Source organism: Diceros bicornis, chromosome 10 (genome assembly GCF_020826845.1).
Source record: "Diceros bicornis minor isolate mBicDic1 chromosome 10, mDicBic1.mat.cur, whole genome shotgun sequence".
NCBI classification, from domain to species: Eukaryota; Metazoa; Chordata; class Mammalia; order Perissodactyla; family Rhinocerotidae; genus Diceros; species Diceros bicornis.
This window is the reverse complement of record NC_080749.1, coordinates 51,586,868-51,608,152: the sequence shown is the minus strand read 5'-3', so window position 1 is coordinate 51,608,152 and position 21,285 is coordinate 51,586,868. Positions and strand designations below refer to the sequence as shown.

Below are 21,285 nucleotides of genomic sequence, written 5' to 3'. Positions count from 1 at the left end.
CTCAGACAAGGGAAACAAAAGAAAAAATAAACAAGAGGGACTTCATCAAATTAAAGGGCTTCTACAAGCCCAATGAAACCAGGATCAAAATGAACAGGCAACCCACTAGCTGGGAAAAAATATTTGCAAACCATATATCCGACAAGGGATTAATCTCCATAATATAAAAAGAACTCATGCAACTGAACAACAAAAAAACAAACAACCCAATCAAAAAATGGGCAGAGGAAATGAACAGACACTTCTCCAAAGAAGATATACAGATGGTCAACAGGCACACGAAAAGATGCTCAACATCACTAATCATCAGGGAAATGCAAATCAAAACCACACTAAGATATCATCTTATATCCATTAGAATGGCTATAATCAACAAGACAAAAAAACAACAAATGCTGGAGAGGCTGTGGAGAAATGGGAACCCTAATCCACTGCTGCTGGGAATGCAAACTGGTGCAGCCTCTATGGAAAACAGTAGGGAGATTCCTCAAAAAATTAAAAATAGAAATACCTTATGATCCAGCTATCCCACTACTGGGTGTCTACTCAATGAACCTGAAATCAACACAAAGAGGCTTATGGACCCCTATGTTCATGGTAGCATTATTCACTATAGCCAAGACATGGAAGCAACGCAAGTGTCCCTCGATGGGATGATTGGATAAAGAAGACGTGGTATATATATACCATGGAATACTACTCAGCCATAAAAAAAAAAATTGTCCCATTTGCAACAACGTGGATAGACCTGGAGGGTATTACGTTAAGCAAAATAAGCCAGAAAGAGAAAGACAAACAGAGCATGATTTCACTCAAAGTGAAAGATAAACCAACACAGACAGATAGAACTGTTTGGTGGTTACCAGGGGTAAGAGGGGTGGGAGGTGGGAGGTGGGCACAAGGGGTGAAGGGATGCATTTATATGGTGACTGACAAACAATAATGTACAACAAAAATTGCACAATAAAAAAAAAATAAAGAGAAAAAAAGACTAACAACCCAATTTTTAGAAATGGGTAACAGGTTAGAGAGTTCACAAAAGCAAATGCAAATGGGCAGGAATGGAAGATAGATGTCTCTGAAGTTACTTTATTACCTGGTTTTTACTTTGGAAAAATATGTTTTATATAATAAAAATAAATAAATTAAGGGAAAAATAGCAGTCTTTAAATATTGAGGAAAAAACCGAACTGAAACAAATGAGCCTAACTATAAATCAAGTGATGGCATAACCACACAAGAAAAAAATTACTTCAAATTACTTAAAAACATAGTATTTTGACTGTATATCTCTAGTGGTATATATCCTAAGGACAAAAGAATTTATGGTTAGTAGTAATATTTGTTTTAATAATTGTAGTCATACTGTAGGTTATGAATGATGTTAATATCATTAGAAACCAAGATTTTCAGAATAAGAGAAAAAAGATGCAAATAATAAAAAAGTTAAGAAATAAAATATAATCTTGCAATCTTATGTTTGAATTACAAATACCAGTAAGTACTCAAGATCTTTTTCTCCATTAAAAAATATTTCCTAACTCTGTCCACTGGAATGGTCTATAAGCAAAGATAATCCAGTAATAACTTTGCGTACTCCTAACTATCCAGATTGTGATCTCTAAATACCATTTCCCATTAAAGAAACTACATGGATAAATGGCTAATTCCAAGTATAGAGTGGGAAATACAAAAAACAAACCTGGGTCAACTAATTGTGCCAGAAAGCAAGAATATTATCAAAGACTATCTGGATCACATCAAAGTACAACAGTCAACCTAAAAAGGGATTCTCACTAACCTAAAAGGCAGCAATTTGCATTGAAAAGAAGAACAGCTGAACTGGAGTGAAATACATCAAATATATAAAAATCCCCGAGACTATAAAACAAACAACCAACCACAACTTATTGGTCACCCCTGGAAGTTACTAGAGCATCAACTTGGGTTATCAAGGGTTGCTAACATCATTAGGTGAAAGGCTGATGGTGAACTTCACAATGGAGGGATCAGGTTAAGGCTACCCAAACCCACTGGTTAATCCTGACATAAAAAGAAGGACAACCAGCTACTATGTGCCTCTAGTTGAATGTTTTATCTGCATAAAAACCAAAGGGATTCTTTACAAGATTTTCTCACTTGGTAGGAATTTTTATGCAATTTTTACCAAGAGTATAATGGTTAACTGTTTTCAATTTGTATTATATTTTACTGCATTTCATAAGGAAAATTCCCATATTTATAAAGAATTTCAATCCTATTGTTTTTCAAAAAGTTTTAATTGACTTTAATCTTTCAATAATACTTACTGCGAATTCATCTCTCCTACTAACTGTGTGAGCTTTCTCCAGGGATTATACTCAGAATCAATGCTATAAAGTCGCATGTGCAAGGCTAATACATGGAACAGCTGATCTAAACAAATTGAAGAAAAGGTAATTAGAAATTTCACACAATTCTTCCAGAACAAAATTCAGACAAAATTTCTAGTTAATTCATAAGGAAATGTTTCCTATCTTTATCATTATAATTCAACAAGTTTAAGTACTGACTACTTCACCGTGTCTTTTAAAGTAAACTCTGAAATATACATCCAAATAATTTCTACAGAATCTGGACTGTCCTTATGCTCAGTCTTAATACAGGAATGGCTTGTTTTTCTCATCTCCTATCACAGACCTACTTTTCCTTGACTTGATGCTTCAGCCTTACCAACTTGTACTTTTCACTATTGCGGTCTCCTCCTGTCAAAATTTACTATTATCTTCAATATGTGACCCTGGGTAATATGGATGATAACATCCATATAAAATCACTGTTGGGTGAAATTCTCTCTTTGCCTAATATTTTCCCCTAAATCCCTCTTTAGATTGAGTTGTGACTTCATTGTCTTTTGAATCAACATGAGACAAAATAACTGAAATCAGAGTACTATTTAGAAGCTCTATTCCAGCTGTTTTCATTTCCTCTATCCAAACCATAACAATAATCTACCAATCTTAGCTGTCAACAAAATTCTGCTAACGACATTTAGAAGGAAAAAAAAAAAAATTTTTTTTTTGTGAGGAAGATCGGCCCTATGCTAACATCTGCCAATCCTCCTCTTTTTGCTGAGGAAGATTGGCCGTGGGCTACTATCCGTGCCCATCTTCCTCCACTTTATATGGGACGCTGCCACAGCATGGTTTGCCAAGCGTTGCCTCAGTGCGTGCCCGGGATCCAAACCGGCAAACCCCAGGCCACCACAGCAGGGCATGCACACTTAACCACCTGCACCACCAGGCCGACCCCAGAAGAAAAATTTTTGCTCAAAATTTTAAAATTATCTAGAAGACAATCCTAAATTTTGCTTTCATATCACATGTCCTTTTTTGGGTATAAATGACAATGACTAGATTAAATTATTCTGCCACAAATACTCAAAAATAGTTGTGACTCAAAACTTATTTTCTAGAAAGATAATACTTCTTGACATATGATTGAAATTCTTTTTTTTAATTACATAAGTTTCAGGTATACAACATTATAATTCAACATCTTATACAGTGAAAGGGGAAATTAATTCTTAAAACCAGAAAGATAAGTTAGCCAAAGGACACATATATTGTCACTCATTCTCTAAATTAAAATAGTCAAAACTAAAAAAGATTTTGTTTCTCTGAGCAACTGACTTAGAAATCACCATAATTTAGATTAATTTAAGATCCATCAATATGATTCGTGCATGTGTGTGTGTGTGTTTGTGTCGCAGTAGTAGTTGTTTTGGGAAGCTAGTGCCAGACATGAGAGTTATAAGATGAGCGAAATAACTATTCCACTGTGTGGAGCAGGGTAGAGGAAACGGAGAGAGCTGAATTCTAATACTCTGCACATTCACTTCTGTCAAGTGTCAATCAGATCTCTCTATAACAAACAGAAGAATCTAAATACCTTACCCTGCCTCACCTCCTGTCTACAAGTCAATGTATAGTCTAAATCCTCTCAAAATTTCTTCATCCTATTAATAGCTAACATTAGCTGAGTATTTATTACATGCCAAGCACTATGTTAATAATCACTTTACATAGATTATTTCAATTTCCACAAAAATTCTACTAGGTAGGTAATATTTTTATCCCCCGTTTTGAGACAAGTAAGTTTCCGAAATTTCCAGTTTTTCCAGTAACTTAGTTCTATTAGTAACATTGAGAACAAGGGACATTTTTAGCAGAGAAATAAAGATATATTGGTCATTTTTATTTTATTTCAATTCAATTACACGTAAGAGATTGTTTTCACTAAGTACATAATTTGTAATTTTTTAAAAAGTGCTGTAATTTTTTAAAAAGTGCCTAAAACCATAAAAGTGTTAAAAAACTAAAATCTTCTAGCAGAAAAATATTAACTCAAATTGCAAGGTGGGGAGTTTTGCATTCTTTTCATATGTGTTAACTGAATCAAAAAGCTCTTTTTAATATTTCCTTTCAAGATGAAAGCCAAGCCTTTTAAAGTTTACATGATTTAATCAAAAGCATGCAAGTTGCACTTTTACTAACTTGTTTTGCACTGCAACCATGGCCAGCAGAGAAATAATGTTGCAATCTGCTATTTTCCTAGCCTCTACCATAATTAAAGAAATACAAATGTTAGAAGGAAACTTTTTCATCTACTTATATTCCCTCATTCAATAGATGAGGAAATAGGCCCAGAGAAAGGAAATACCTTGCCAGGTCACCACACATGCACACACACACACGCACACTCTCACTCACACTCACTCACCTTTTCATTCCTATGAAAAATTGAGATTATAACCCTTTTTCTAAAGCTATTAATAGAATATATAACAAAAGTCTTTGATACTGGCTTTTACTAGAACTGAAGAATACTAATATATCTAATAAGGTACATCTACCTTTCAAAAACCATCCTGGAAATTGCAGATAACTTCAGTAGGAAACATAGAATCAGCCAAAAAACAGTCAGTACCTTTCACTATGTTTATACGATTTACTGTGTGTTGTCAAAATTTATTCTGAGACCTATCAGTAATAATAAACTCTAATATTCATTTAGCAGCAAAAATATCTCATACTAAACAAATACTGACAGTAGTAGATGCAGGATAAGAAGAACCTATAATCATAATCAAAAAGTCAAAAACTAAAAAATCATGGAAAAATGTATTAAACACCAACTGTATGCATGATATTTAAAAAGTTGAAATATAATTATATCAAGAAAGCATATTATTAAAATTTTGAATAACAGCAAAAAGAACAGATAACACCTTTTCTGTAATGATATACTTTAAAGTTCTAAAATTAGATCCACGTTTATGAAAGGGTTTGGAAATGAGAAACATTATTAAATTAACTTATAGGTGTGCTGTGATTTCAACAGACGTATAGGAGGCACCACTGTCTAGTGGGAGCAGGAAGGCCTGGATTTGAATCCAAGCTCTGTACTGTCCATGTGTCCTTGGACAGATTAGTTTTATTATCTGTAAACTGGGGATAATCCACCTTTCTGGGCTTGTTATATAGAGTAATAGGATACATCTGTAAGTGTGTAGATAGCTGTGCTTACATACTTGTACATACATACATGGTTTCTAAGAGTAAATTCTAAATAATAAATTTAACATTTATAAACGAGATTTTACGACTAAAATTAGAGATTGTGATTACATTAGAAACATCAGCATAAAACTACCATTCCACAAAAAAATATTAACATATATTTTTAACTCTCTTCTCTCTCCTCCCCTGAACTTTTGGTGTCATTTTTCCCTGGTTCTCCCTCAGTTACTTTTACACGCTCTTCTTCCTCTACTGAACCCTAAAAACAGACATTCTCCATAAGAAAGGAAAAGGGATCCCTTCTTAGTCCTGTTTCCCTCACACACTACTTCACCTAAGCTCAAGTTCCACTCCTACCTATAAGTTTACAATTCATAAATTTCTCCATCACCTCAGATGGTCCACAGGCACCAGAAAATCAATATATCCCAAACTAAACTGATTACATAGCCCAGCCCAGCTCCAATGTTCATTTCCTTTTGTAATCCCTATTTGAGTGTATGACACCACTGCCCACACAAATATCCAAGGAAAAATTTGGGAGTCATCTCATCTCCCACATCCTTGCTCTCCATTGCCAACTGATTACCAACTCTATTAGTTCTGCCTCCTGTGATCCATCCTCTTAGGCTCCACTCCATTGCTACATCATTTCTCAACTGGATTACTCAATCCAGTGCTCATTCAGCTTTATGTCTTTTGTTTCACCTCCTTCCAGTCCCTGTAAACAATGTCTATTCACATTATCTCATAATTGGTTGGTGAACTGCTAAAAGAATAGACATAGAAAGTCCTTCACGAGCTAACCCCTATCTTCTTTTTCAGGTTTATTTCTTAACCTCCTTTCTTCCCTTTCCAAGTATTCCTTAATGTGTCATGTTGTCTCACTCCGTCTTTGCAAGCTGTTCTTTCAGCCTAGAATAGTACCTTCTTGCCCTCCAGGCAAACTTGATTCATCTTTCAAGAGCCAGTTCAAGTGCTCTCTGCAAAGTTTGCTCTAATATTTTACCTGAGACAGATCTGATCATCTCTTGCTTTAACCATTCTCTATACCTTGAGTTAATTCTATTTTAGCACTTCTTATACAGCCTTGTAATTATTTTTCACGTTTTCCTCTCCTATTAGATGGTGAGATCTCCCTGAAGAAGATAATTGTTTTTTCCTCTTTAAGGCTAGCTAATGCTCGATATATAGTAGTATTTTTTTAAAGTACGCTGAATACAGTACGAATAAATCAACAATCTTGTAAAAAAAAATCATAAATATTTGCGTAAAATTCATGATAGATTTACACTCTTCCTTTTCTGTCATAATGACATAGTGGCTCAGCACCAAGAAGTAGGTCAATTAATCAGCCCTAATTTCATTGCGCCAAAAGAGAGTGACCTCTCAACTGTAACTCCTAAAGCAGACTTGACCTACTTGCTCCCAACATCTTCTTCCCCATGCTGGTTGCTGTGACAACTCACCTGGGACAAAGAATTCTATTTTCTGCGATACCTAATCAAATTCTTTACAACTGTGACAAGTCTAAGGTATTATAATGTGCTTAATCACAAGATAGACATATCATAACTAAAGCCGAAAACCCTAAAAGACTGGTTTGTACTTAAAAAAAACTAAGAATTAATTATAAGAACTCTCAGCTGGAACAAAAAGGTAAGATATAACAATCTCTTTTATCTTTATCAATATTAATAAGACTATTTTACAAAAAAATCTATAAAATAAAAACAACTCCCACATTATTATAAAATCAAGAGTTTTACATGTATGACTATGAATACCATACACACACAAAAAAATGATACTATGCCAATTTTTATGACTTCAGGAATATCCACTTAAGGAAACTGAACCCAAAGTTGTTCTATGGTAAAATTTTTGAAAAATGCTTTTGAAACAGATGTCCTTTGAGCTCAGTTCCAGCTTGGAAATTCTGTGTCTCTGTCAGTTATTTCTAAACATGTAAGAAATCTAAAACCGGTAGATTATGTCTTAGGATAACTCACACTGGTCATTAAAATATATATACATATTAAAGAGAAGAGTTATCCTAAAGATATTATAAATTGGTTCTATCTTAAATTGTACCACTGTTAAAATTTACCTAAGGTAAACTTAACTGGGTCTGTATTTCCAGATCATTCAAGATTTTAGTCCTAGCAGTCTGGTTATCATGGGTTAAATAACTGTCAATAAAAAAATCTCCACTAGCCATGGGGTGACAGGAGTTGACTAATCTTTCCCTATCCCATTCCTCACTACTCCAGGCAAGACAGGGCAGGGAATAAAGTGGCAGTCATGGTAGGAATTTTAAAGGGTTAAGAAAAAATTGAATAATATAAAATACTGTAGTTTATATATCTAATACCATCTGATTCTTACATTACCCATGATAGACATGTTAGACAGTCAGCACCAATATCATCATCCCCATTTGCACAATAAGGTAAAAAGGTGATTTTCCAAAAATCCAACAGATAATAGGACTAGAACCAAGATCTTCTAACTCCAACCCAGTGCCCCTCCCAGGTATGTATAGGCATACCTAGCAGATACTGCAGGTTGGTTCCAGACCACTGTAATAAAGTGAATATTGCAATGAAGCAAGTCACACGAATTTTTTTGGTTTCTCAGTGCATATAAAAGTTCTGTTTACATTATACTGTATTAAGCCTATTAAGTGTGCAATAGCATTATGTCTAAAAAAATGTACATACCTTAATTTAAAAATATCTTATTGCTAAAAATGCTAACCATCATCTCAGCCTTCAGCGAGTCATAATCTTTTTGCTGGTGGAGGATCTTGCCTCAGTGTTGATGGCTGCGGACCGAGCAGGGTGGTGACTGCTGAATGTTAAGGTGGCTACAGCAACTTCTTAAAATAAGACAACAATGAAATCTGCTGCATCAATTGACTCCTCCTTTCATGAAAGATTTCTCTGTAGCATGCAATGCTGCTTGGTAGCAATTTACCCAAAGCAGAACTTCCTTCAAAATTGAAGTCACTCCTCTCAAACCCTGCTGCTGCTTTATCAACTAAGTTTATGTAATATTCTAAATCCTCTGTTGTCATTTCAACGATCTTCACCAGCAGTAGATTCCATCTCAAGAAACCACTTTCTTTGCTCATCCATAAGAAGCAACTCCTTATCCATTCAAGTTTTATCATGAGATTGCAGCAATTCAGTCACATCTTCAGGCTCCACTTCTAATTCTACTTCTCTTGCTGTTTCTACCACATCTGCAATTACTTCCTATACCAAAGTATTAAACCCCTCAAAGTCATCCATGAGGGCTGGAATCAACTTCTTCCAAACTCCTGCTAATGTTAATATTTTGACCTCTTCCTACGAATCACGAATGTTCTTAATGACATCTAGAATGGTGAATCCTTTCCACATGGTTTTCAATTTACTTTGCCCAGATACATCAGAGGAATCACTATCTATGGCAGCTATAGCCTTACGAAATGTATTTCTTAACAAATGCTGTTGGAAAAATGGTGCTGATAGACTTGCTCAACACAAGGTTGCCACAAACCTTCAATTTGTTAAAAGAAACTGTAGCTGGGGCCAGCCCTGTGGCCTAGTGGTTAAGTTCAGCATGCTCCACTTCGGCAGCCCAGGTTCAGTTCCCTGGTGTGGACCTATACTACTCGTCGGTAGCCATGCTGTGGCGGTGACCCACATACAAAATAGAGGAAGACTGGCACAGATGTTAGCTCAGGCTGAATCTTCCTCAGGCAAAAAGAGGAAGATTGGTAATGGATGTTAACTCAGGGCGAATATTCCTCAGCTGAAAAAAAACACACAGTATCCACGAAGCACAATAAAGCAAGGAACAATAAAACAAGGTATGCCTGTATTCTATGTTGCTTCTAGTCAATAAAGGCACATGTAGGTTCGGGGGTAAGGTGGCAGAGCTTTGCTTACTTAGGAGAGGTTTTATTCTCCCATTTGAGAATGGGAAAATACCAAAGGAAGAGGCTGTCTTGAGTATTTTCCTACTTTCCATACTGTGTTCCTCTTCTGCCCCACGGAGTTCCTATGCCTCCACTCCCAGGCACACTATGTCATTGTTCTCTGGTTACCTCAACTATTACAGTATTAGTATTACTTTCATGGAATTACTCTCCTTCTGTTTTAAGGTTTAAATGACTAGCAGCCTCTCCTTTCACCTTTACAACATAGCATGGGACAACACGGGGTGGAGAGGGGCATAATTCTGCTTCCACATATAGGCAGTCCTAGGAAGGGTAAAGAAAAAGGTGAGTTCTTAGGACTCCTAATTTCCTCCTTACCAAAGAGGACGTACTCCATGAATCCAGGTCTAATTTGAGCACCTCATTTAAAACTGAGGAGCAGGAGCAAGGTGTCTAATCCCACTGCAGAAGAAAGGAGCTAGCTGCCCTGCCCTAAGCCAAGCAAAATCTCAGGACCCCTATGCCCTAAAAGTGGAAATTATTATCTGTGGTACTTAGCTCCTGAAATATGCAAATCATAAATGCAGAAAGGCCTGGTTACCGGGGCCACAAAGCATAGGACCTTCAGACCAGACTTCAAAGAACAGTTAAAGCCACTACTCTTAGCTCAAATTTTCCTGCCATATCCTTACCCTTCCAATCCAGGCCTCCCCAAATTAACAATGTGTTTTGTTCCCAATAGATAATAAGCTGTATCAGTCTTTAGGAATAAATCCCATTTTGTCCTTCTAACCTCATCTCTTAACAGATCAATAGAACGTGTGTCAAGTGCTTTAAAAAAAAAAAGAGCTAAAAATGAACTTTAATCTTGCTTACAGTCTCCTTACTCACAACCCTCATGATAATGGTCATGTTGAAGTAGTAGAAACAGTCATGTTAAGATTTATAATCTATGAAGACTTGAACATATACGGCAAAATTGAATTCTTACGACAATCCTCTGGTTTGGTATTATGAGATACAGAATCCATGAGGTTAAATAGCTTGCCCCTAAACCATCTGCCTACTCATAAACAATGGAGCCAGGAGGCAATTTCTACATTTTTGTATTTATTTATGTACTTTGAAGTTATAATAATTTGGTAGCCAAATTTTCCTCTTCTTATATGATAATAAAGAGAAAAGAATAAAAGTTGTGATTCAACCTATTTGTAGAATTCATAATTTTTAAATCTGAAAAAGACCTTAGTAGGCCATAGATACAGAATTTTACCACTGTTAAAAAATAAGGTCAGTCTACTTTAGAGCAATTTTGTGGTCATATTCAACAATTTCTTTATGCAGCCTTACTGCAGGGTGAAATTAACATCAAAATAATTTTCTGTAAATCTGAATTCACCAAAAATTCATTCTTTGAGTAACTAAAACTATTTTAAGTTGCCTGCACACATCTAAGCTGGATTGCTTTCTATAAATAACAAACACAGGGGGCAGTTATTCACTGTATGCATCATTTCCTGATAAGATCATAAATCATATCACAATTAAGTCAAGGCTCCCCAAACGAAAAACGTCAAAGCAAGGGTTTGTCTTAACCTCTCTTGATGCAAGTTTAACTTTTAATTAATCTCTCTATAAAATCATGAAATCCATTTGTGATATGAAACTGTGGCTTCTTAGTTAAATTACAGTAATAAGTAGAAAGTCTCAGACTGAAAGATAGGGAAAGATGCTGTACTACCTAAATATAAGTATTTTTAAAAATTTATCCTCCAACATTAATAATTTATCAAATGACACCTCTTCCCCCACAGGCCTGTGCCATTGGTTTCAACAATTTCTACTTGAGAAATGCACTAAGAATATTACAGCAAACAAGTGTTGAAAGCCTGTGAACTTTACTGAAATCTATGGAGTTTCATATCACTTTCAAATCACTTGAATGAAAAAACTGAGTTATCTTAATAAAATATTATTCTTATAAAAAGTTATGCCTTCAGTTTTTACATTTGCTTTGTCCTACATCTGTGGCTAACCAAGTTGGTGATACCTATCAGTGTATGTAACAATTTGTAACAAAAACTAAATTCACTTATATTTCAAAGACTTGTTCAAATGCCATGTCCACCAAAACCTTCAATGATTCTATCAGCTAGATGTGACCCCAAACCTCCAAATTTCCTAGAATTTTATCCGTACCCCTCTTCAGAACTTAACACTTTCTATCTTACAATAAATTATCTCGAACTAGTCTCATCTGTTGAACACAAGGTCCTTAATGCTTGACATTCCAGGAGATAAATAGGAAGTCTAGAGCTCTGACCCAGGAATCAGGAGCAGAACCGTGTGTGGGAGCTGATGCAGATGGCTCACACCAGGAGCAAGGAACCAGCCAGCAAAGTGGGGAAAAATAAAGCAGAACAAACTGGTATCGAGGGAAGAAGGAATCAAGACTTGAGAAAATGTCTGAACAGGTGGCCCAAAACAGAATTAGGATTCACAGTGAAAGGTTGGCAAAAGAAAACAGACAAGATAATAGTCGGGTTTGCATGGCAGAGCCTGGAAAGACCCCAGTGCAACAGTGTGAAGTAGGATGTCCTTGACTAAGCCTAAGGGTGAAAGTTCTTGAAGGTTCTGCATCCTTTGGGACACTTAAGGGCAAGGGATATGTCTTACGAAACTGAATGTAGAGTCAGAAGAGTTGGGTTCAAGTGCAAGCTCTGACATTTTCCAGCTGAATGACTTGGAAGGCAATCACTCCAAACTTTAGTTTCCTTTTCTATGAAAACGAGATAACACCTAGCTCACGTGGTCATTCTAAAGATTAAATAATGTATGTGAAAGTACTTTAAAACTACAAATGTAAGGTATTATTAAAATACCATAGAATGTTGCTACGTGAATTAATTTTGCTCATTTTTTACTGTGGAAAATATCTCAGACATAACTTTTATTTTGATTGGTCGTTTTACCTCAATACTTTAAAAATTTGTTTGAATATGTAAGTGTTGAATGGCATTATTCCACTACAATGTTATTCGATTTCTCAGTAAAATGTGACCATTATTTTCTACTTTCATTGTTGTAAAAAGAATAATCTTCTCCTCCTCCCCTCCACCTTTGTGCACGCGTGCCTGTACGTCTCTCTCTCTCTCTGTGTGTTTGCGTCCATAATTATCTATCAGGCATTGCTCAAGTCGTTCCAGACAAAATCTATAAATCTTTTCCTGACTAAACTAATCTTCAATTTCATCAAGAAGTTGTGAGAACATTAATCCGAAAGTGTGGTATTCTTAGAATGATAAAAATAAAAGTTCCCTTATGTTTAATTAGTAGAGCATTTTTTCACTCTTTCCCCAAAATATTATGAACAAAAAGAGAGACACTTTCAAAATGAGATATTTAAGAGGTAATGGAGAGGTAATGAATGAGAAAAGGAAAATACTGACTTATTAGAAGTCCCTAGAGAAAAGATAGAACTTTTGTTTAATAATACCATAAAAGTCCTACTGGAAGATGGAAAAAATGAGATATTGGATCTAAGATCCTATGAAACGCCATCAATTTAAGTTCTGATGTTCAACATAAATTAGGTTTGAGTTAGGCTTGGGCAAATAACAAATACGTTAAGTTTATACACTTGCGAAAAGTGGGACGTTATATACAACATACAATATATTCTATATCTATGACTTACAGAGCCGCTTTTATAAGTATTAGAATAAATAATGCATAAGCAATTAAACAATAATAAATCATATGAAAACTAAAAACAAAAAACATCACGTTGTACAACCTAAATATATACATTTTTTATTTGTCAATCATACCTCAATAAAGCTGGAAAAAAAAAGAACTAAAAGAAAGCTAAAAACAGTATGAACTTATATTTAGGATGAATGTCATCACGACATTTTCTGTACTAGCACATTGTAATCTCTTATTCATTCAAGGGGGGAAAAAAAGAAATGAAAGTAGCTATCTGGAAGTAGCTATCTAATAATTTAAACTAAAATTGACACTGATAATTGAAGTGGTTGTTGCTAGAATTTGACCACTATTTTTAGGATCTGGATAAATTCATCATTTATAAGCCTCTGGATAAACTTAAGTACCTTAGAGGGAAAAAAATGAAGTAGTTTTTTAACATAAAACAAATTTCTTTACTAGAAATTCCTTTATTAGAAAATGCTTTCTAATATAACAGTTTCTGGAATATTATCAGCCAATGCCAAATATCAATTAACAATAAATTAATAAGACAGAATAATTTATATAAGTGAAATTATAGTATCTGCTAATTCAAATAGATTAGAAGCTAAAACTCATGTATCAACAACTTCTCTTTTAGAATATAATACTAAATCACTGGGTATAAATAGGGTTTAAGGACATACATCAAGGGATCAATAAATATTAAAATACTAAAAAATAAATTCCAAAACCTTAAACTTCTAGGAAGCAAGTTAGAACCTAAAATATCAAAATCTAATACAACTAGTAAAAATTGTAAAAGTAACTCAATTGAAATTTCACATAAGTTTATATCTTTACGTTAGAAATCACAATGTGTTTTTGATTAGTCCTTTGCTTTGAAATCATTCCAAAATTACATATATATCTTTTAAAAATAATATACATATATTTTTGAAAAACCAATGTGTATTGATAATTTTTAATAATTACTAATATTTTTAGCATTTAAGAAAATATTTTCATTTTTCAAAAGAATACATTATGCATTTTAAACAATTTTTATTTCCCACACCAATCACATTAGGTAATATTTTAACTCCAGTGATTTCAGACCAATAATTAGCTGTATGTGATATTAAATAATATCACTCCTAGTATTCACAATAATTCTCTAAACAATGACTAAATAGTGATAGTATCAAAACCATGCTCATGAAACATCTTCTCTGAGTTCCAAATTACACTTCCCTCAAACATATCCTTACAATTCAACCTAAATATACCCTCACAAAAAGTATTGAAGAATCATGCTCATTTGCAATATAAAGTATACTCATAAATAAAAGCAAACATCTACAATTTTAATACATTTTAATGTGCACATCAAAATAGTACAAATGCCTTCATTGATTAACAGCAGCTATATATACAGGAATCTGTAGGCAACACAAATTGTCTTTATAAAGAGATTTTCTTACATACAGACAATGTAAAAATTCTTTAAAAGACTTTAAGTTTGAGAACAATTTTTTATAGCTGAGAACAATAACTGTTTTAATTTTAAACCAATGTAAATCTGATCTATTTAGGACAAACTGATCAATGACAAATTTATGACATTTATTTACCAAGTCATCATAGTAGAGAAAAAGCTAAATTAGTCATATGATTCTTCTAAGTACAAGATTAACCATTTAAAGCATATAATCACTATTAAAACTATTTATATGTAACACAAAAAGAATCTGAAAATACACCAAAAGATCACTTTGCCTGTAAATGCTTTCAAAAATGACACTAGAAATTTTTTTTAATTTAGCACTGTTGAATACTTACTTAAACAAGACCTTTTCCCAGCTGTGCTTGCACCACCTGAACACAAATTGCCTCCTCGATGAATTAATTCAAGTTCCAAATTGGTTCTGTAAGTAAAACATTAAAACATATTTCAGTGATCAGAATGAAGCAATACTTTTTAATCTGTATTACTGATATGTCTGAATCAATCTAAATAATAAAGTTTTTCAACTTTATTATTTGCAAAAGTATAGTTTATGCAACATCAGTAATACTCATATTTTATCTGATATTTAGAAATAAAAAGGGGAACAGTTTATTTATCCTTACTTATATGTTCATACTTATACCTGCAAAACAGTGCACACATCACAGTGTAAGTGTTGCAAAGTCCCAATTGTTGGCAAATACTAAAAATTAGACCTTAAGTAAAAAAACTGTAATATATTTCATAAACCTGCATACAAATCTGATGAAAGAATTTGTACTGAAACTGATAGCCACTAAGTAGGTGGTTACTGTCATAGAAAACACAAGGGCATACCAATTTTTCTATCAGAGAAATGGTTATCACTCATTGGAGCTTAGATTGCATCTAGAAATCAATATCAAGAAACAAAATCACTAACATCAAAGTGGTTATGAACAACACATATAATTAACAGCAATCTCTTTTACATACTTCTAAAGTTACAGTTTTATTAAAATACACTGTGTAAACTACTGACATTGTGAAATATCAGTATTGTTCATATAGATCTGAAATTACAATATATTTAGCAATTATTAGCTTATAGAATAGCAATAATCAGTAAATTGACATTTCAAAAACCAAATTGATGCAGAATCTAAAGATTTACTCAAAAATAGTAACAGTAAAATAGCCAATCAATTTTGCCAAAAGAAGAAATGAAAATTCTGAGTGATAATTTAAATTTTGTGTATTTTTACTTCAACAGTATTAACAAACTTAAACACACCTTTATTTGCCACAACTAAATCTGAATAAACTAGTTTATATCCAAGATATGCATTTGACACTAACAGTGAGATAGCCCATCTTAAAAAAAAAAAAAGGCAAAGTGTCAAGCTTACTCTTTGCAGGTAAATTCCAGAAAGAATAATATCCTATTTTATTTAAAACAAAACATTTTGAACTGGTTTTGGTTGTATTTTGAACACAGAATGTTTTTAAACGTTATTTTCATACATTTACTTATAAATGCAAACTGTTAAAAATATTAATATTCCTAAGTCTGTATGTCTGTCACCCATTCCTGAAGGAATGCTTTAATCCTCTCTACTCAGGGGGGAGAAAAAAACCAATTTAACATTGATAATGTTCCTGCTCAGAGCTCCATCTGGTTGCTGCTGATAAGGGCATCTGTGTGACAAGGGAATTTTCCACCCTTCAGGTGATTTGCATTGCTCACTAAACTTCTAAAAACCTACCAGCAAGGAAGCAGGGACAAGGATTTCATATTAGTGGACAGAAAGCGAGCGGAGACCAGCATGTGTTCCTTCATCAAGGGAATATAAATGAGATCAATACATTTTGTTTTCACAAATCTTCTGTTGCCTAATCTGTAGAAAAAAATTAATGGCTATATTCTCTTATAAAAACTAAGATTTCCTAAGATAGTATTTTTAAAAGAGCTAACCAGACACACGATCAATTCTTACAAACAAATGTCAGAACCAGAATATCAGCTTTCATTTCAGCATAATTTTCAAAAACATTTATCAAATATAAATACAAGAACAATTCTTTTTATTCAATCATCAAATAAGATACTTTAAAGGATGATAAACATGTTACCAGGAATGTGATTTTAAAAAAATACTTGAACAAAAACTACTAAACATAATAAATTATTTCAGATCTTGGTTAGAAGATCTCCTGCACAACATTCCTTCTGAGTTAAAAAGGGTTAGTATCATGTAATAAAATCTAGGACTTTAAAAATCGATATGTCAGAGGCCCTAAGCATCAGCTTTTCCTTATTTCATTTACATCAAAATTGGCCTTGCTAGAGAAAAGACCACACAAATGCACCACGTGCCCCATGTCTGATCTTCACTGTTGAAAATCACAACACAATAGTCTTTCTGCCTTCCTGAATAAATGACGTAAACATAAAGATGTGCTGGGAGCAGGAGTTTTCTGAGCCTTTTTGTTCTCTGAAAAAAGTAGACTCTACTTTCTATATTTTCTAGAACAAATACATTCAAATTAGTTTGGAAGGAAAAAAAAAAGAGGAGAAAATCCCTACATTTGAAGGAATGATGAGAAAAGATTGCTTAAACCCTATCATGGTGGCCACCTAGATTATACCCATATAAAAACTCCTCCAACGACGCTCCAGCTTCTTTTTGCATGACCAAGGTCTACTTTCCCTTCTACTCCCTCCCTCTTTGGCACTAACTTCTATTTTTAGAGCTATACTTTGAAAAACAAATGTGTATATACACAGGCACACACAGAGAGACACTCAAACACACACTGGTATGGTGTGGGTTCAACACCTGAACCTACCACCTTCACTGGTTGAGCAAGCTACGCAATTTCTCAGAGAGAAAAATATCTTCATCCATACCACAGCCTATATATACAAGACAGTCAGCTCAAGCTCTAACTCCTTCAGGAGTTAGGGAGAAATAAGTCCCTTTTCTTGGGACAGGAAAGAAGCACTTCCACATACTTTAAATTTCAATTTGCTAATGTTCCCTTTCAAAGTTCTTTAGCACTTTCTCAATGGGGTATATTTTTTTAAACAACATATACTCTGTTTTATACAGATTGATGTATATTAGTTTTGTCTCTCCAACTAAATTGTAAATTCTTGGAGAGCAGGGACCATTTCAGATACAGCTTCTAAATCCTTCATGGTACCTACCAAAGTGCTCAAAAATTTTTAGGAACTGACAATCTCTTTATTTTGATATGTAACTAATGATAAGATTCTCTTCAGTCCCTGCAGTTTATTCTCTTTCTTTTGCTGATCTTTCCTTCTATTCCCTTAAACCCAGCAGTGAATCAAAAAAAAGGGGGTGGGGGGTACAGAGAGATTATTCGTTTGATAAAGCATTTTTTAGTTTTAAAAAGAATTCATAATTTGGTACTTTAGCAAGCATTCCTTTTATTTGGAACATAATCAGCTTATAAAGTTTAAACTTATAACGCAACTAATGTATAAAGCAAGCCGCATTCACTCTACTGAGAAGTTTATCCACTTGTGATTTTAAGATGTCTCTCCACCTAGATCTCAGTTACTCATGTTTCATCTTCTTTCCATTTCCATGTTTCTCACTATATACCAAGCGCTACTCACCAATACCTCTAGGCTATATGTACCTTGGTCCAAAATCCTTGGAAAAATCAGTTACTAAAATTAGTGTCATTCATTATTTCAATAATGAAATGATGAATTGGTATTGAAGTGAAGAAAGATTTCTTCCCCCAAATTAACTTTCCATAATCCATGAACGACTCATATTTGCAACAGAATGTTTTTTTGGAAATACATTAAAACTCGAATATAGTGATTTTGCTTAATTTCAATGCAACGAAAAGATATCATTCCAACAACGTCTCCTCTGCTGCCCTCAGAAAATCCTCTAAGGCTTCATTCACCATGCAAATAAAATGAAAAACAAAGAGATAAGTATTGTCCTACAAAAGAACACAGCTCTAAAACAATTATTAAAGGAAACAGCTTTACAGGCTAGTTACCCACTAGAAATATTTTGTTTCCAAGCAAAAGATTTAAGCTCCCCAAAGAGCAAACAGAATTACTTTGTTCAGCTGGGAGAAATTCCCCTTTGGGAAACTAGGGTTGTATTCCACTCAAATTACTAACGTCAGATACAAATAAATTTGCATGCTCTAGTGAATTATACATTTAAGAATCACAACATTTAATTCACAAGTTAAATAACTTGGGGCCGGCCCAGTGGTGCAAGCGGTTAAGTGCGCGCTTTCCGCTGCGGTGGCCCGGGGTTCGCCGGTTCGGATCCCGGGTGCGCACCAACGCACCGCTTGGCAAGCCACGCTGTAGCAGCATCCCATATAAAGTGGAGGAAGATGCACATGGATGTTAGCCCATGGCCAGTCAGCCTCAGCAAAAAGAGGAGGATTGGCACATGTTAGCTAAGTGCCGATCTTCCTCAAAAAAAAAAAAAAAATGTTAAATAATTCAAATTAAGTTTATTGCTAAATATTTTACTTAAGTATTCAAGCATTTTAAATATTGCTAAATATTTTAATGCCTACCTTTTAGGCATAAAAATCATACTCTGTAATAATAAGTATTTATGAAATAAGGTTATACTCTAGGCATAGGATAATTATAAAAGACCTGGTTTCTTACCTTGAGAAAATTACATCCTATTCAAACAGGATACAACATACGTTTTTCCTTCAATTCATATTTTTGTTAATTTTTGAGTCAATTTTTTTTTTTGTTTTCTTTTTAATGACTAAGTAAAACAGAGAGAGCATGCAATCTCAGAACTTTGCAATGGCCTTTTAACCAAAGGATAATGAGTTTTTAAAGGTTACATACTTTTACTTTCATGATCATTATCTTGCTGCTTTAAAGTTTATCATCAGGGATTAGAAAAGGATGGGAGGAGGAGAGAGCATATTTTTTCTGTTTCTCTACGTACACTCTTAGAAAATAACATTTGATATCTGTCCCTGCTTCTTCATAAAAAGAAAAACCGAAATATGTTGATCCCAAAAGTCTCCCATATCATGGCAAGCTTTATTCTGTAAGTTATTTTTATATTTAAATCAATAAATAAGAATCTAAAACTTTCAATAAACTAAATCTAAACCAAATTATTTGATTTATCATACTATCCCAAAATTCTACGTACAAATCATTCCTATTCAACCAGGATTTTCTTATAAGGTTAATCCTAATAAAATCAAAGATATAAATACATAAGCAACATAAATGTGTGTGTGTGTGTGTGTGTGTGTGTGTGTGTGTGTGTACAACTAAGCTGGTCTACATTCATCCCTTCTACAATCTTCTACAACATTATTACCAATATTGTACAGAAGTTTTGTAAAACTTGAACCCTTGGCAAAATTAAATTATATCCAATTTATTTTTCACATAAAGTATGTTCTATTGCAAATATGTAATAATTGGTAACTCTCCAGAAACAAACTGTTAAATTAACAGTTATATCTTCCCCTAAAGCATTCTGAATAAATAACAACAACAGTCTAGGAATATACAGACTAGAAAGTTACTTCCCAATCCATTAGATTCTTTTACATCAATCCATGTTCAGCATTTGCATTCTCAGACCAAAGACTAATGTTTCCTTATCTTGAGCTCTAACTTGCTTGCTGCAACTTTTCTAAGTCTGGCTATTTTTCCTGGGTTCTAAAGACTACGTATAATTCATTTACTCTTTTGTTACCCTCTGCTCCAGGAATGGGGCAGAGAGAATGGCGGTAATGAACTGCATGCATATATGACCAATAAAAAAAGCTGAACACAGGAGAGGAAAATGAGAATAGTAATTGAAAGAACACTAGACCTTGACTCAAGAGATCTGAGTTCTAGTCCTACTCTGCCACTAATGTGCATAACTTCAAGTCACATTATGTCTTTAAATCTTACCTATTTATAATACTATTTGGACAAAATACAAAGTATGTTAATAGAGATATCCAGAGGTCTACAATAATCAGTTCTGGCAGACTGTGTTTTTGTCGTTAGTGCCATGGAGTCAATTCCAACTCCTAGAGACCCTGTGCACAGCAGAGCGGAACCCTGCCTGGTCTTTTTGCTCCATCCTCTCACCTTCCGGCACTCTATCAGACAATGCTCTGCTGCTATTCATACGGTTTTCACAGCCAGTTTTTTTGGAAGTGGGTGGCCAGGTCCTTCTTCCTAGTCTGCCTTAGTCTGGAAGCTCCGCTGAAACCTGTCCACCATGGGTGACGTTGCTGGTATTTGAAATACTGGCAGCATAGCTTTCAGCATCACAGCAACACGCAGCTGCCACAGTATGACAACCAACAGACAGATGATGTGGTTCCCTGACCAGGAAACAACCCGGGCAGCAGCAGCGACAGTGCTGAATCTTAACCACTAGACCACCAGGGCTAGCCCGAAAGTGTTTACAAGTTCCTAATTGTGTCTGCTTCTCCTCTATTTACTTCTTTTATGGTTCTCCATTTTCATTCAATTAGTTTTCTGAAGTATTCTTATTCCATCTGTATTCTTACAGGATATTACTAGATCTTTCACAAAATAAGTTCTTCTTACTGTTTTTATT

General features: G+C 34.3%; 1 protein-coding gene across 1 annotated transcript in view; it reads right to left on the bottom strand.

Moving 5' to 3' along the window:
- UBR3 (ubiquitin protein ligase E3 component n-recognin 3) overlaps positions 1 to 21,285 on the bottom strand; it is a 240,214-nt gene that overhangs the window by 53,944 nt on the left and 164,985 nt on the right. The window contains exons 30-31 of the mRNA XM_058549221.1: positions 15,022 to 15,107; positions 2,310 to 2,415 (exon numbers count right to left, since the gene is read on the bottom strand). Of these exons, the coding sequence (XP_058405204.1) occupies positions 2,310 to 2,415; positions 15,022 to 15,107 (192 nt within the window). The remainder of the gene's footprint in view (positions 1 to 2,309; positions 2,416 to 15,021; positions 15,108 to 21,285) is intronic.